Source organism: Stegostoma tigrinum, chromosome 15 (genome assembly GCF_030684315.1).
Source record: "Stegostoma tigrinum isolate sSteTig4 chromosome 15, sSteTig4.hap1, whole genome shotgun sequence".
NCBI classification, from domain to species: domain Eukaryota; kingdom Metazoa; phylum Chordata; class Chondrichthyes; order Orectolobiformes; family Stegostomatidae; genus Stegostoma; species Stegostoma tigrinum.
In genome coordinates, this window is record NC_081368.1 from 34,948,257 (window position 1) to 34,964,177 (window position 15,921).

At 38.4% G+C, this 15,921-nt stretch overlaps 1 protein-coding gene across 1 annotated transcript in view; it reads left to right on the top strand.

Moving 5' to 3' along the window:
- Positions 1 to 15,921, top strand: part of cul4b (cullin 4B) — a 78,122-nt gene that overhangs the window by 15,860 nt on the left and 46,341 nt on the right. The window contains exons 3-7 of the mRNA XM_048544125.2: positions 317 to 420; positions 2,180 to 2,249; positions 5,137 to 5,210; positions 14,101 to 14,263; positions 14,346 to 14,435. Of these exons, the coding sequence (XP_048400082.1) occupies positions 317 to 420; positions 2,180 to 2,249; positions 5,137 to 5,210; positions 14,101 to 14,263; positions 14,346 to 14,435 (501 nt within the window). The remainder of the gene's footprint in view (positions 1 to 316; positions 421 to 2,179; positions 2,250 to 5,136; positions 5,211 to 14,100; positions 14,264 to 14,345; positions 14,436 to 15,921) is intronic.

The following is a 15,921-nucleotide window of genomic DNA, read 5'->3' on the forward strand; positions in this document are numbered from 1 at the left end:
CAAAACATATGCAGCTGCAGGTAGTGTATTCTGATTCAATTCAGATAACTGTGTGCACCTTTTTAATTGGTATACGTTAACTTCTGGTGGCTAAACTGCCTCTGTAATCCTTTGTTCCTAGTCTCCAGCATGTCATTTTCACATTAAGGAATCCTAGCTATAGCCATTTTAACTTTCTAAAGATCTTTTGTCTGGTCCCTTTGTGTGGATAAGGGTCAGAGGATAGTGAGGCGACTATCAACTGGAAATTCGAAAGCTTTCAAGTACTGAGAATTGTTAATTCTAATTCTTCCTTGTATGACTTTTTCTGTTATAGGCTGTGGAGAATCTCTGTTCTTACAAAGTATCAGCAAATTTATACAAACAGCTGCGACAAGTCTGTGAGGATCACATCAAAGCTCAAATTCACCAGTTCAGAGAATATCCTTTAATTAATTTGATCAGAATGTTAATTGAATTATTTGATTTAATTGTGCGGTCTGTGAACCTTAAACTTGCTGAGTTCGGTTGCAGTATTTCAAAATCTGTGTATGAATCATAAACGTATAGTGTAAGTCTGTCGTATGTCTTTGATATAAATGGTGGCTATGGTGCCATAACGCAGGACATCATACCTAGAAGCTATCTGTTTAAATGACAGCCACTAATTATTTTATTTGTATGGCTGTGAAAGCAGTCCAAGTTCCATTTGGAGATAAATGCATTGTTCAATGACCTCTGCTGCCAGAATAATGAATGCTTATGAGGTCACCAAGAACTGATCTTTGAGCAGTATATGGATAGTGGATGACTTGGCTAGACACAGCCACTATTTGAGTTGTTCTGCATTTTCCATTTTTGGACAAGTGGTGTCGTCTTTTCCAGCCCATCCTATCGCATTTGATGTTCGTCCATATTTTCCGTGCTAGATCAAAACCTGGGGCTTAACTCGGGTCGTGAATATTTGTAGTCAACCAGACGTGTGCCTTGTTGTGGACTCCTGAACTAAGATGTAGCAGTTTCAAACATAAGGGTTTCCCATTTAAGATTGGAGTTAGGAGATATTATTTTCTCTGGGGATCTATGAAGTTTTCTTCCTCAAGTAGCAGTGGAAGCTGCTTTGATATATTCAGGATGATTGTGTTCTTTGAGGATGTTTTCCTCTTGTTCATTGGAGGGTGGCATGTGGATTACTTTGTAATAACTAGTTAGACTGTTAGGTGGGGAAAAGTGATTGAAGATTCTGTGAACTAGTTTGCACAGGAATCGGCTAGTTGGAAAATGCTGAATTTTAAAGCTGTGAATACTGTAATTTTTTTTGCTACCTTGAGCTGTTAAAGGGAAATCTTTGGTTTGAGCTAAGACAAGGTAATACTTTTCCTTGGCATCAAAATATTAACAGAATGTGTCAACATCTTGATGTGTTTCCATCAGATATCACTTTTTTTTAAGAACTTTGAATTCTTAATCTACTAGTTAATATTCATGCTTCAGTCATCACCCTAAACCACTTCCAGATTAGCTAGGTATTCATCTAATTCCTTTTTTCGTTTCCTTGCTATTTGCAAATTCATGTCTACTAACACCATTGATTACCTTTCTTAATGGAATTTACTGGATCTGAAATGTTTACTAATATGCTCAGATTTGTTTTTTATTAGTCAGTGCTTATACTGTAGCAGCTCCGATGAACTCTGTCAATAAATTACTGATGCCACGTCAGTAAATCTTCGGAATTTTTTTGCAGACTTGCAGAATTGATGCTGAAAATTCCTGAAATACTTTTACCATGTGCTTTTTCTAGCTGGTGAACAAGTGTATCTCATGCTCTTTAAATTCCCTCCTTGCTGTGATTTCCCTCGAACATGTACACGGGCAGAAATTTCTGCATCGAGATGTGTTATTAGTTTAGGGATATGAAGTAGGATTTCAGTGCCATCCAGGATAGCTCAGCCTAATTTCACCATAAGAACACCATTAGTAAAGTCCAAGAGATTACTGGCCTTCTTCAGTGGTGGATCTGCGCAGAGATTTAAAATTGAAGGTGAAAAGTTATTAAATGGGACACTCAGTTGGGGAGAAGTGATACAGATGAATATTATCATTTGCTGGGGTACTGTGTATGTTAAAGGAACTTAGTTCTACAACGAATCAATGAAACTAACTTCGCATTTTCAGTTTTCTTTAACCATTCCTTTATGGATTCCTTAGATAGTGTCCTGTTTCTAAAGAAAATAGATAAATGTTGGCAGGACCATTGCAGGCAAATGGTAAGTAAGGTCACAATTAATACCGGTGTTTACACTTAAATTTTTGCCTCAATTTCACCCCTCTGATCAAGATGTTGCCAGTTGAATCTCAGGAATCAAGTTTAGCATCTTCAGGCAGTGCTTATAGCTCCAAAATCTAAACTGAGCCAATGAAAAATACCTACAACTATTCCTTTGCTACTTAAGTTCTGATGTGGTAATTTGAATTTATACTTCAAAACTAAATAGAAAAGTAGTAGTTAGAATAAAATTGTCTTGCCAGAGTTGTGGAGAGAATCAAAGGCAAGTCAGAATATTTGTAGGTCAGGCAGCATCAGAGGAGCAGGAAAGCTAACGTTTTGGGTTGTGACCCTTTTTCAGAAAGAAGGATCCCAAACCGAAATGCCATTTTTCCTGCTCTGCTGCCGGGCCTGCTGTGTTCCTCCACCTGCGCACGGTTATTTCAGACTCCAGCATTGGCTGTGCTTACTATCTCTGAGTATTTCTACATGATTTTCTACTTAGCTGACTTTAATCCAATGTAATAGCTTATGTGGGTGACCTGAAAAAGGAGGAATAGTGATCCATTTCCCAAAACACAGTTTGATGTACAGATAGATCAGTTGCCTGACAGGTACTTTGCAATTTATGGCAAGGGTTTTGAGGCCACACAAGTGGCTTCTGAACAGAGTACAGAGTTAGTGGTGAGTTCTGCACGTTGCATGTGAAGCTCCAGATGATTGGCCGTAATCAGCACCTTCATTATCCATGGTTCTGCTGCGTATTCCCGATCCTATCCCTTCTGTTCCTATCCGAGGACTAGTATTGCTAAAATAGCTCTTTTGCAAAACCAACCACATGCCTTTTGATCTCCAGTGCTTGACCACCTTGATGCTAGTCAGCTAATCTATATCATTATCCACAGTAAATTGTCACTGTTCACTCCCTGCAAATTGATCCCTACATTTTTCAAAAAAATCTGTCATCCCTCCTACTTTTATAAAAAACTTAGTGTTGTCATTCAAATGTCAAGCCAAAATTTACACCAGTTTTGGGTTATCAAATTTAAGCTGTTTCTTTCACCTACCAAAGCCCAACTAATCTAAGAATCTTGGAGTTTTGCTTCACTTTGAGCTCAGTTTCTCTCACTATATTCAATCTATCAGTGATACCACTTCCACGCATCTTTGAAATAATATCTCTCTATCCTCACCTTTCCTGCAGTTGAAACTTCAATACATGCACTTTATTACCTTATGTCTGATTTCTCCAGTAATCTAAAGGCTGACTTTTGCATCTTCAGTCATCCAGTAGACCATCATCTAAACCTCATACACATTAAATCCCATATTCTAGGCCTTCCCAAGTTTCATTGCTTCTTATTTCCCAATAAATGTTCAGGTTTTGCTATGGCTTTGAGTTTTTATGATTTGAACCAAATATATTTTGTTATATATGCTTCAGTTCATCAATACCAGCCATGTTTATTTCACTGTTGGCTGTTTACAGAGCTATAGTCATACAACATGGAAATAGTCCCTTTGGTCCAACCAGTCCATGCTGACCATAATCCCAAACTAAATAGTCCCACCTGTCTGCTCCTGGCCCGTATCCCTCCAAACCTTTCTTATGCAGATGTTTTTTAAATGTTGTAATTGTAGCGCATCCACTGCTTCCTCTAGAAGTTCATTCCACACACCAACCACCCACTGTATAAAAAATTTGCCCCTCACGTATTTTTTGAATCACACTCTTCTCACCTTAAAAATGTGCCCCTAGTCTTTCACTTTACTCATCAACTGTGACTTGCTGCTGTTTACGCGAAATCTCATTTGCAACCCCTTTTTTGAACTTCAGTCTTTCACCTTTATTCCTCCATCTTAGTGTTAGCTAACGATCTGTTGTTTTGAGATTTGCAAGTGCCACATAAGTGTGATTTATTGAGAGAAAAAAATCTCTAATATTTACTATTTCACTACCTTTTTAACTATTTCACCAGAGCAGTTCATCTATGGCAGACTGTTTGCAAGTTGAGAGCATCAAGACTGGGTCTGAACTGCCTTCACTCAATTACTGCATAAGAAGCGTCACTGGACCCAGAGCATCAATTCTGCTTTTTCTCCACAGTTGTTTTTTTAAAAAAATTCATTAAAGGCTTGAGGGCATTGCTGGCCAGGCAGCATTTATTGACCATCCCTAATTGCCTAGAGTGCAGTTCACTGTAAACCACATTGCTGTGGGTCTAGAATCACATGTAGGCCAGAGTAGGTAAGGATGACCGTTTCTTTCCCTAAAGAATTTGGTGAACCAGGTGGGTTTTTCTGACAGTGACAGGTCATCATTAGATGATTAATTCCAGACATTTTTATTGAATTCAGATTCCACCATATGCTTTGGTGCAATTCCAACCCAGGTCCTTGGAATGTTATCTGGATCTCTGGATTAATAGCCCAGCGATAATACCACTAGGCCACCATCTTCTGCCAGACCTGATGAATTTTTCCAGCAATTTCTGTTTGTATTTCTGATTTCCAGCATCTGCAGTTTTGTTTTTTTTGTTTACTGCGTATCTTTGTTTTCCAGAATAGGTCATAGGATTGATGTGAATATCCTGTTTGGTTACTACCCCCTTAATACCAAACTGAACCCAGTTCTAACAACCTCAGTTTGGTGAGGCAGCACCGATGATGATTTGAATAAGGGAACAATTATTTGCATATTTGCATCAGGCAGCATTTATTGCTTGAGGTCATTGGAGAAGCCCCAGATGTTTAATTTTTTAGAAACCATTCCTCATTGTTTTAGTCCCTCTGTTTTAATTTGATATTTGCTATGTGTAGGATAGTGAAGATGTTTACTTCACAAAGATTTTAAAATGTACACTTGTTTACTGGTTTATTTCTTCCAGATTATGATTAGGAGCATCTTCTTGTTTCTGGATAGAACTTACGTTCTACAAAATTCAATGCTTCCATCTATTTGGTAAGTTTAAAAATTTGATGGTCTTCCCAAAACTGATAAAGTTAGATAGGCCAGCAGCACGGACACTGCAACTGACCTCACCATCCAAAATTGGGGAAAGGACAATGAGCTGGACGTCCTGCTCCTGATCAATATACAGTTGAATTTCCTTATCTAAATAAGAGTTAGTGCAGGTTTGGGCTTGCATGATTCCTTGTACTTGCATTTTAGTGCACTTGGGATGCCCTATAGAGTCAACTTGCAATAATGGGTCATTTGGGTAAGTTACTAGAATTGTCTAGTTAGGGAACCATTGATGCAAGGTGGCTTTAAATAATTTTTCTTCAAAATTACCTTTCAACCAGAAGTGTAACGAACAGCATTTCTTCCACTTTGTTTTGTGTAATGGGGGTGAAGTATTTACCTGATGGAAAGGATCCCATTTTAATTAAATATTGACTTCCAAGGAAGGTGTTTTAAGTTGAATTTTACAAATAAAGTACAAGTAATGCATCAAGAATTGATAATGAGCTACATACAATCATTCTGTTTCAGTAGTAAAATACATCTCACATTGCAAGTAAGCTTTGGGAAGGCCATTTCATCTATTTTGCTTATCTGTTTGAATAATGTGTAACTCGACATTCAGGGCACTGAATTATTGGAAATTTAGGCAGCATGAGTCTACTTGCACTTATTTTTCTGGTTTGCCTTGTCTTTTTTCCAGTTTTGGGTTTGAAAAGAGTTGTTTTTGGTGAATAGGAACACCAGTTTAACTTGAAATGTGTGCAAATTACGAGGAACTTGGTGGGCAGAGTAATATTTAAATCTAAGACTCCATATCATAAACCCACGTCTAATTGAAATGATTCCAAAATGTTTGATTCCATTAGCTTAGCTAAAATTTCATTCCATCTTGACCTATTTCCAGTTTTTTGTGTTGGTTCTAATTTTGTCCTTTGCTGCCTTGAGTTTTGCCCTATTGTGTTACAGGCTGTCGTTATGATCTACTTTGATATAGGCTTTATGAGGTTCATATGTCTCTTGTAACTTTTGGCAAGAATTTATCTATTATAGACACAGGTACGTTGTGTAGAATTTTTGTATGAGTTTGCAGTTCTCCAGGGAGGCAACTTCTCATTCATAGATAATTTATCAAATGATAGGAAGGAGGTAAATGCGAATGGAAAGTTCTTCAACCTAGGCCATTCCATGTGATGAGATAGTGTAGTATTAGGTTGTCCTTTCATTTGAGTCAGTAGGCAAGGCTCAAGAGCAGGGAACACGATTAGAGAAAATTTCTATTCAGCATCATCACTTCCATCTTGTAAACTTAGCATAAGGCAAAAAAGGTAACAGTTGAATTCTATCAGAAATAGTAAGAACTGCCGATGCTGGAGTCAGAGGTAACACAGTGTGGAGCTGGAGGAACACAGCAGGCCAGGCGGCATCAGAGGAACAGGAAAGCTGACGTTTTGGTCGGGACCTTTTTCAGAAGAAGAGTCTTGACCTGAAATGTCAGTTTTCCTTTTCTCTGATGCTGCCTGGCCAGCTGTGTCCCTCCAGTTCCATACTGTAATATTTATAACAGTTGAACTCTTTTGTTTTAATTAGCTTTGGTTCCTAATGCAATGAACACATTGTGCAACTTGTCACTGTCAGGTGCAAAAGGACAAAAGATATTTTGAAGTAATTAAGGTGACTTAAGCTGAGGATTAACGATGGGAGTATTATGCTGAAAAGTGTTGGGCTTTATTGCAATGAGAAATGGAGTACAAAATGTATGGAAGTCTTGTGACAAGTCTACAGGACTTGAGTGAAACATCAACAAATGCTATGTTCAGTTTGATTGCCTTATTTAAGGAGGATTTGAGGCAGCCAAAAGATTTACTGAATTGATTACTGGGGTGAAGGGTTATATTATATGGAAGCATTGAGCAGTTTGGGCTTTAAGTCATCAGCAGTTAGAAGAAAATGCAATGATCTAACTGAAATAAACAATGTTCTAAAGGAAAATTATAGATACTGAGAGGACGCATTTGCTTCAGAGGAATAGTTTCAGAATTTATCGACACATTCAACATGGGTAAGGGGGAGATTTACTTTCCTCAGAAGTCATGTATTTTGGGAATTTTTTACATCTAGGATATGTGCAGGCTGGGTCATTGAATATATTCAAGCCCAAGACGAGATTTTTGAACAACAGAGAAATACGTGCTGTGGAAACAGGCAGGCTTGAGGAGATGAAGCCATGGCCGATCAGTCATGATTTCCTTGAATGGTGGAGCAGGCTTCAGGTGCTATGTGGTGTAATCCTGTTTCTTGTGTTGTTGTGAGAAAACCTTATAAAAGTTCTCAAATGAAAATTAATTCCTGTAGTTTGAATGTGCTTGTAGGGTTGGGAGTTTCTTATCTCCAATATCTGTTTCCTTCCCGACAGTTGACTTCTTGCTAGAGATGCTTTCTCACAGGTATCAGCAGTATTTTAAGACTTTATCCAAGAAACCCATTTTTGATGTGAGGATTGTTTACTGCAATGGCATTTGGTAGACCTGGATGCCTTGACCAATACTCAGATGCTTCCAGGGAATCATTGAACAATGAAGTAGAGCAGGGTCCCTGGTTGGATGGTTCTCTCCATTCTTTTCACCAATGACTGACCTTCAGTCACAGTCGTGCTCTGATGCAGTTGAAGCCACTTGAAATTTACCTATTGCCAAAAAAAAAATAATTTAAGATAACAGACTTGTGCTCAAGTTGAGATTTTCCTTCTTTGATGTAGCTTAGTCTCTCACTTAGCCATTGGGAGAAATAGATCTGTCTCTACTACAATGAAGGATAACACTTTACAAATGTGTCTAAATGTGTGAACAACAGTATTTAACACTTGTTTAAAGATTGTGTTAATTGTTCTGTTTGAGATTACACATTTGTATTTGCATCAAAGCAACATCAGAATTGAGTTAAAGCAGATATATTTTCTGAAGATCAAAATCTGCAGCTATAAAAGCAATTGTTCTATTACGTCTCATACGTTGCATAGTAAGTGTAAACAGTTCAAGAAACATGGAGGAATGTCAGCACTTTTCAAGATAAGTGTTTATGTAAGAGTTCAACTGAGCTGAAAGGAATTCAGATTTGTACTACCTTTTGATTTTTCTTGAGTTTAATTTTCTTTATGGGCAGATCCTGTTCTGTAGCCATCCCTTACTGTTTATTTTCAAACTCGTAAATGAGGAGGTGAACTGCTTACAGATGTTGACAGCTGAATGATTGTTGGGTGCATTTCAGATGAGTAATTTTGCTCACCCTTGTGAAATCTTTTGTTTAGCATCACCTATGACAGCAAAACACTATTGATAACCCTCAAAGGAGGCTTGATCGAGTTGAGTTCATGTGATAGCCTGAAATAGGTGGGAAATATAGAAAATTAATTTTCTCTATGATTATGGCGAAGTTAGATTTTAAATGAAATAAGTGACTATTAAAGGAAATCTATTGTTTCACAATGTTATGTACTGACAAGAAATAGCTGTGAAAGTCAATATCTCTGGATTAAATTTTGTCCCTCTAATTTTCAATCTAAAATTAGACACAGTTTTTGAAGATAACTTGCTGAAACCATTTGAAATGGGAAGTGATGTCACTCATCCAAAGCCTTGCAGACTTTGGTGTGATCGTTTGTTCATGTATGTTGTAACAGCATCTCGAGAGGTTAATGACTTAATTGTTTTCCAAATTTCTTTTCTCTTGCCTCTTCACTTTCAGTTGCAGATGTAATTTTTTTTGGTTTTCCTTGGAATCTATTTATAGCACTTCTAGACTCCAAGTAATACCTGAGGACTGCAGGTGGGTATTTTGTTTACCAGATCATAAATTGTTGCACTTTTCTATCATCTTTACCTTTTCCTTGACCACTGCATTGTCCACTGCAAGTTCTGTTAGAACTTTGAAGTTGGTGAATAGATTTAGTTAAAAGGAACATGAAAGATATTTCAGACTCAGTGAAATTGCACACCTCGAGTTGCTGAAGTAGAAGCAGCAACAACTCAATGGATTGGGACCAATTGGAACAATTTCCTCACTGTTGTTTCTATTGGGCAAATGGGAAACAGGGCGAAACTTAGTTTAAACACAAGTTATTTGTAAAGTGTGCCAGATTCATTCAAGATCCAAATTTACAGGTAAGGAAAGCATCCTAAGAGAAGAAACATATTTAGTTGATGCTGCATGAGCACTTTTTTTAGGCCTTGCTGCAACTAAGAGAAGAGGAACTCTGGGTACAAAGACAAGCTATTTGTGTGCTTGATGCATTTTGTTTGGCAGCATTTTACCAACTTCTTATTTGGAACCAGCATCTGTCACCAAACCTGCGAAGGGAGAGCTTAGAAGACATCAGTATTTCCAAGGATTAACTGTGTGGGCCTATTTGCAACCCTGATTTAGGCCATTTTATACAGGTCAGATTTCTAAGGCACTCTCCTTGATGTTGGCAGGTGCTAGTTCATTCTCGTCTAAAGAATCTGTGACCTGTGAATCATCTTACTTCACCGCCCGTATGATTCTGCAGTGAGGTCTCCTCTTGAGCCAACGAGCCCCTGTTTTGTTGTGCCTTTCTTCGGCTGACACTAACGAAGAGGTTATGACATCAGATCATGGGGCGTCCTCCAGGAGCCTAATCCCAGGGCAGGTATCGTTCGATGCCTTCAGTGCAAAAGACACTTCCATTTGAAGCATCAGCATCCCTGGATCCCAGCTGCATAAAGGGAATCTTGTAAATGAAGCCAGGTATATTGCTCCCCCTTAAGGAAGTAGTCTTTATTGTACCAAAGAGGGTATACACCTTGTACAATATATTTTGCCATTAATCCCGAACTGGGACTTGTGTTTATGGTCCTAATTGTGGATTGACAAAGTTTTTGATCTTTTCTGTGTCTTATATGGTTCATGTCCCTGTATGTCAAAATATTAAGGTGTAGTAAGAAACTGTACAAATCAGATTGAGATGAATTTTATTCCCTCTAAATTGGTGTAGAATGTCTTGGCTGGGCACCGCAATTGATCTCCAGGCTCCTGAACTATTGTATGAATTGGCCACTGTTTCTGCTCCTGTTTGCTGTCCAGGGACGTTTTCCTAGACAGTGCATGACTGTGGATATTGGATGCGAGTGGTTTGGAGTTAGAAATAATACCATCCACAGTGAAAAAAAAACTTATATGGTATTGCTGTCTTGGCTCATAAGAATGTTAATTAGAACGTTTGCTCTGATCACCATCAAAACATTGAAAGTGGTTTCAGTGAAAATGGCTTTTTAGCACAGACTGAAAGAAGGCTACTTGGTGTTCAGCTGATTTCCACTTTAACGTTGTTTCATTGTGTAGACGATTAAGGCAAGTGACAGTTGACAGTAATATTTTCAATTTAAATAATTTAGAATGGTTTATTGTTTGAATGTTATGATCATGTCTCATGTCCTTATAATCACAATGCACTTGCAACCTGACATGAGGATTCAGAAGGGAAGCACAATGTTATTGAGCTCAGGTAGAAGTAATGGGAGCAAGGTGAAACAGCAGCATGGGGCATGAGCTGGAGAACCGAAGTGGAGGCACAAATTTGACAAGCCACGAATACTGCCTCTCAGAATTTTCCAGACTTTGTGTCATACTCAATCATGATGATTGTAAAGTTTATTATCTGATTATTGTGTCACAGTGGTAGCAATCTGTCTTTGTTTATTGATGTGATTTCTTGTTTTTTTTGTAATTCTTTGGGATGTGGAATGTGCCAGCATTTGTTACCCATCCCTAGTTGCTTTTGACCTGAGTGGCTTGCTGAGCCATTTCAGGGGCAATTAAATGTCAGCCAGGTTGCTGTTGGTCTTGAGTCACATTTAGGCCAGATGAAGTAAGAATGGCAGAATTTCTTCCCTAAAAGACATTAGTGAAGCAGATGTGTTTTTTCTTTATGACAATAAATTGATTGACGAGTTTTCAATTCCATGTTTTCATTAATTGAATTTGAATGCTGCCTGATGCTGTGATCTGATTTTTAACCTATGACCTGAATGTATTAATCTGGGCTCTGGATAGTTAATCCCACAGCATATCACTAAGACACCATTTCCCTTTAGTTGTTCATGAACTGGTTAAATAACTTGTATGATTTAGGATTATATAAATTGAAAGTAAACTTCAGGAGCACGTAGCATGTACTTCTCCAGTTCCTTCAGTTGATTTTTCAGCCTTTGGTTCTTACATCATTAATGAAGCTAGTTTGTATCAACATAAGTAGACCACACAGCTGTGGGGAAAAAAAAAATGAAGCACTACGCATTTTGTCTCTGAAAAATATTACTTCTCATGAAATCACGTTTCTCAGCATTTATTGCTGCTTTGTTTCTTGATTTTTTTTTCTGCATTATCTAAAAAATGTCTACTTGTCGACAACTTACTAAAGAAATGATGTAGTTACATTGCTCCTTTCTTTCAAGGTGCTGACTCCCTACAGAGAATGCAGATCTACAGATTACGACTAAAGCTCTGCACTTCGTGCTCATTTGCACGTATAGTGAGTCTCGACAGCTCATTTGTGGAGGGTATTACGGACTAATTTGATTGTCTCATTACCTGATACCCAAAGGAGTTTTCCAACAGGTGGTCACTGGATAATGATCAGGAGCAAAATGTCAAATTATATTGTTTTCCTTCCCAACCCATTTTCAGGTGTTCAGGTCAATTGTAATGCACCAGTAATGTGTTTTTATGCTACAATATATGTGATGGGATACAGACTTGCATGTCTGCTTCTGAAAAAAAAATCCTTACATTTCTCAAATATAGCTTTCCATGTCTATTGTTTTGTTCACTTAATTCTGAAAGCCTATATATTGAGTTGGATATCTAGTTTTTGTCTTCACAGTGCATACTTCTACTAACTTGCCTTTTTGGATGAGGGTGGTGAGCCATTCCTATGTGTTAAAGTTATCTATTGCCATTACAATGGGGCCTTGATTTTAAATCCTTAATCAGAAATCACACTGGACTCAACTGAAGTGATGTTATGATCTAAATTTGAAAGACAGCAAGCTTGAAAAGTTAAAATATTGGCATTACTTTCCACATTTGCTGTAATTCAGTGTGTTGCAATAGCCCATAAAAGGAAAATATGGCTCTGTTTTCTTAGTAAATATTCAGTTTTGAACTGAAAGTTTCAGTCCAGAAGATCTCAACTAATGTAATTCATAATGCTGGCTAAAACAGGAGTAGCTTCCTTGGCTTCTGTTGCACCATTGAGCTGGGAAATCTATCAACTACAGTTTCTGCCCTGCTCCCTCTCTAATGACGGCTTCTGTGGTTATTGGGCCACATGAAAACAAGCGCCCTTGACATCAAAGCTGTGTTTGATAGTGTGGCATCAAAGCTCCTTAGCAATATTGGAATCACTGGGAATTGGGGAAAACTCTACTGCTTGGAGTCATGGAGGAAGATGGTTGTAGCTGTTTGAGTTCAATTTATCTTGGTCCCACAGTGGCTGAGTAGGTGGCACTGCTGCTTCACAGTGTTGGGACCCTGGGTTCGATTCCAGCCTCGGATGACTGTCTGTCACACTCTAATTTTCTCTTTATCTGCATGAGTTTACTCTGGGTGCTCTGGTTCCCTCCAGAGATGTGTAGCTTAGGTGGGATGGCTGTGCTAAATTGACCATAATGTCCAGGGATGTATAGGTTAGGTGGGTGAGCCATTGGAACTGCAGGGTTACAGGGATAGGGCAAGGGTAGGTCTGGGTGGAATGCTGTTTGGAGGGTCAGTGTGGACTTGATGGACCAAATGGCCTGTTTCTGCACTGTAGGGATTCCATGCTGTCCAACAAGAAAGATTCCTACCGTGGCATTGCCATTGCTGAATCTCTCACTACTAACGTCATGGGGAGTTACTATTGAGCAGAAATTAAACTCAAACCTGTCATATGGCTACAAGCAGGGCAGAAGCTGGGAATTCTGTGGTGAGTAACTCACCTGTCAGTCCACTGCCTGTTGACTATCTGGAAGGTACAAGTTAGGAGTGTGATGGAATGCTCTCCACTTGTCTGGAAGGGTTTAGCTCCAACAACACTAAGTAAGTTTGCTATTGAGAACAAAGCAGACCCTTTATTGGCACCCCGTCCACACTGTGTAAATGTTGATTTCCTTCCCTGGCATCATAAACAGTGGCTGAAGCATATACTACACACAGTATGCTGCAGCAACTCTTTAATAGCACTTTCTACACCCTCAACCTCTTCAACTAATGAGGACAAAGAATAGCAGATAATGGGACTGCTACTATCTCCAAGCCACAGAGCATCCTGACTTGGGAATTATGTTGCTATTCCTTCACTGTTAATGCTTCAAATTCGTGGAACTCTCTTTGCCACAGCGTTCCAAGTGTTCCTATCTCACAAGAACTGTGGCAGTTCAGACGGCAGCTCATCATCACCATACCTGTGGCAGTTAGGGATGGAGAGTAAGTGCTGGCTTAGTGATGACCATGTACCCTTGAGGTGGAAACAAAAGAGAGTTGAACTCTGCAGTGATTTCCTCCCTGCTTACCGTGCAAGTTCACATATAATAAAAATTATTTGGCTAAAGTGGCTTTTGATGCAAGAATTGCATCTCATGGAGAGGAAGTAAAAAAAAAAATTGCTTACAGTAAACGGAGGGGTATAAATACAATACTGAGGCATTCTACATTGAAGTTTTCTACCTTTCAGCTTAATCAGTTTCTGCAGAGTAAATGATTAAAGAATAGGCCAGTGTTTGAGATGAGCTTTCACTTTAAAACAAAATGGCTTTTGAGAGTGCCAATTCTGTTAATAGTCTCCATGTGAATCTTAACAATCCATATTTACTTGAACTGTTTTCATTTATAGGGACATGGGCCTTGAATTATTCAGATCCCATGTAATAAGTGATCGGAAGGTTCAAAATAAAACTATTGATGGGATTCTTCTGTTAATTGAGAGAGAAAGAAATGGTGAAGCTATTGATCGTAGTTTGCTTCGAAGTCTCTTAAGTATGCTATCAGATTTGCAGGTAAGATTTGAATCCTTTCAAGTGTATCTAATTTAGTTGTTTTCATTTATAACAGTTAAATCTATTGTTTTGTCTCTTTTAGATTTATCAAGATTCTTTTGAACAAAGGTTTTTGGAAGAGACTAACCGTCTATATGCTGCAGAAGGTCAAAGATTGATGCAAGAACGAGAGGTATATAGCATGTTGGCTTTGCCAGCCCAGTTAGAGACATTTGTGTTGAAGTAGCATATTGATGAATAAATACGCTGTGCTAAAGAGCTGCAGATATGGTGTTACTTGGATTATTACCAGCACCTGGTATATTTTTAGGGACATGGGCCTATAATTAGTTATATGTCCTAGTAACTAAATGGAAAGTTCAGAATAAAATATTACTGAGATTCTTCCATTAATCGAGAGAGGGGAGAAAAAAACAACTTGTTTGTAGTTTACAAGAAATAAATGGTTGCTGATGGCAAAATTGTCATGAGTAATTTTCCAAAAATGTCCTGGTGAAGGAGGTTCACCTTTGCTGGTTTTCAAGTTCCTGAATAAATTTAGTTCAAGTCATGTCAGTTGAGATCTTCGTTGACTTTCACACAAAAGTGCCTTTAGTTTGGCATAACTTGCAAATACACTTGAAAATATAAAACAGCGAATGTGGCAAAAAAATGAGTTGTATAAATCTTTGGAACAGCATGATAAAACTTCATAAATTGAGGGGATTACACAAATGAGAGCTTGTATTCTCTAAATATAGTAGAAGGTTAATTCATAATTTCATTGAGCTTTTTATGAATTTGAAAGATGTTGATAAAGCGGGTAAAGAGTAAATTTTGTGCTGATGGGGTCACTAGTACAGGGATCAGGAGCCTCGTAATCAGAGCCAGGTCCTTGAGAAGGAAAGCAAAGAAACATGCCTTCATACAGTGATGGTATCATGATGAAACACTAGGTGCCAGTGCAATAGATGATGGAAAATCTAAGATCAGTAGGTTCTTCACAGCCAAGGGTATGAAGGGATCTCAAGCCAAAGCACATGAATGGAGTTGGGTTGCAGATCACCAACGATTTCATAGAATGGCTGAACACAATCGAGGGACTGGTCTACTCTTGTTCCTTATTCCTTGTGACTCATCTACTGAGTGGGCCACACCTGATGAAATCCCGTATCAGTTGAGCAGAATCACGATTAAATGCTACATCTATTTTTGATCTATTTTGTACTTATGGACACAATTTATACTTAATTTTCCTTTTGAGAAAAAGGTATTTAGCAACTATGAAGTACAATTATAAATGATTTGAGTTTATTATTTTACAGGGACCAATTCAGAAGGAAGTGGGACTTAATAGGAAATTGTAGATGGTGAGGGATCTGAAGAACTCGAGGGATTGTATGACTTACTCCTGCTTTAACTTTGCATGTTTGTGTAAATACCGAGTAATTGTACTGTCACCATGACCATGCCAGCGCAGAAGCCACATGAGATGATGCCAAGCTTGTGCCTGTCATTACACAGGAGGAATTAAATGAAGGTGAAATTAATCCAGTTAAAGGAGACAGGAGAAGAAAATGAGTTCAAGTGGAGGTTGAGAAAAAGGATGACCAAAGTATAGTGAAACTACTTTGGGAAGCTGTTCAGTCAGAAGCTTAAAGTTTCAGTGAGAGGGATGC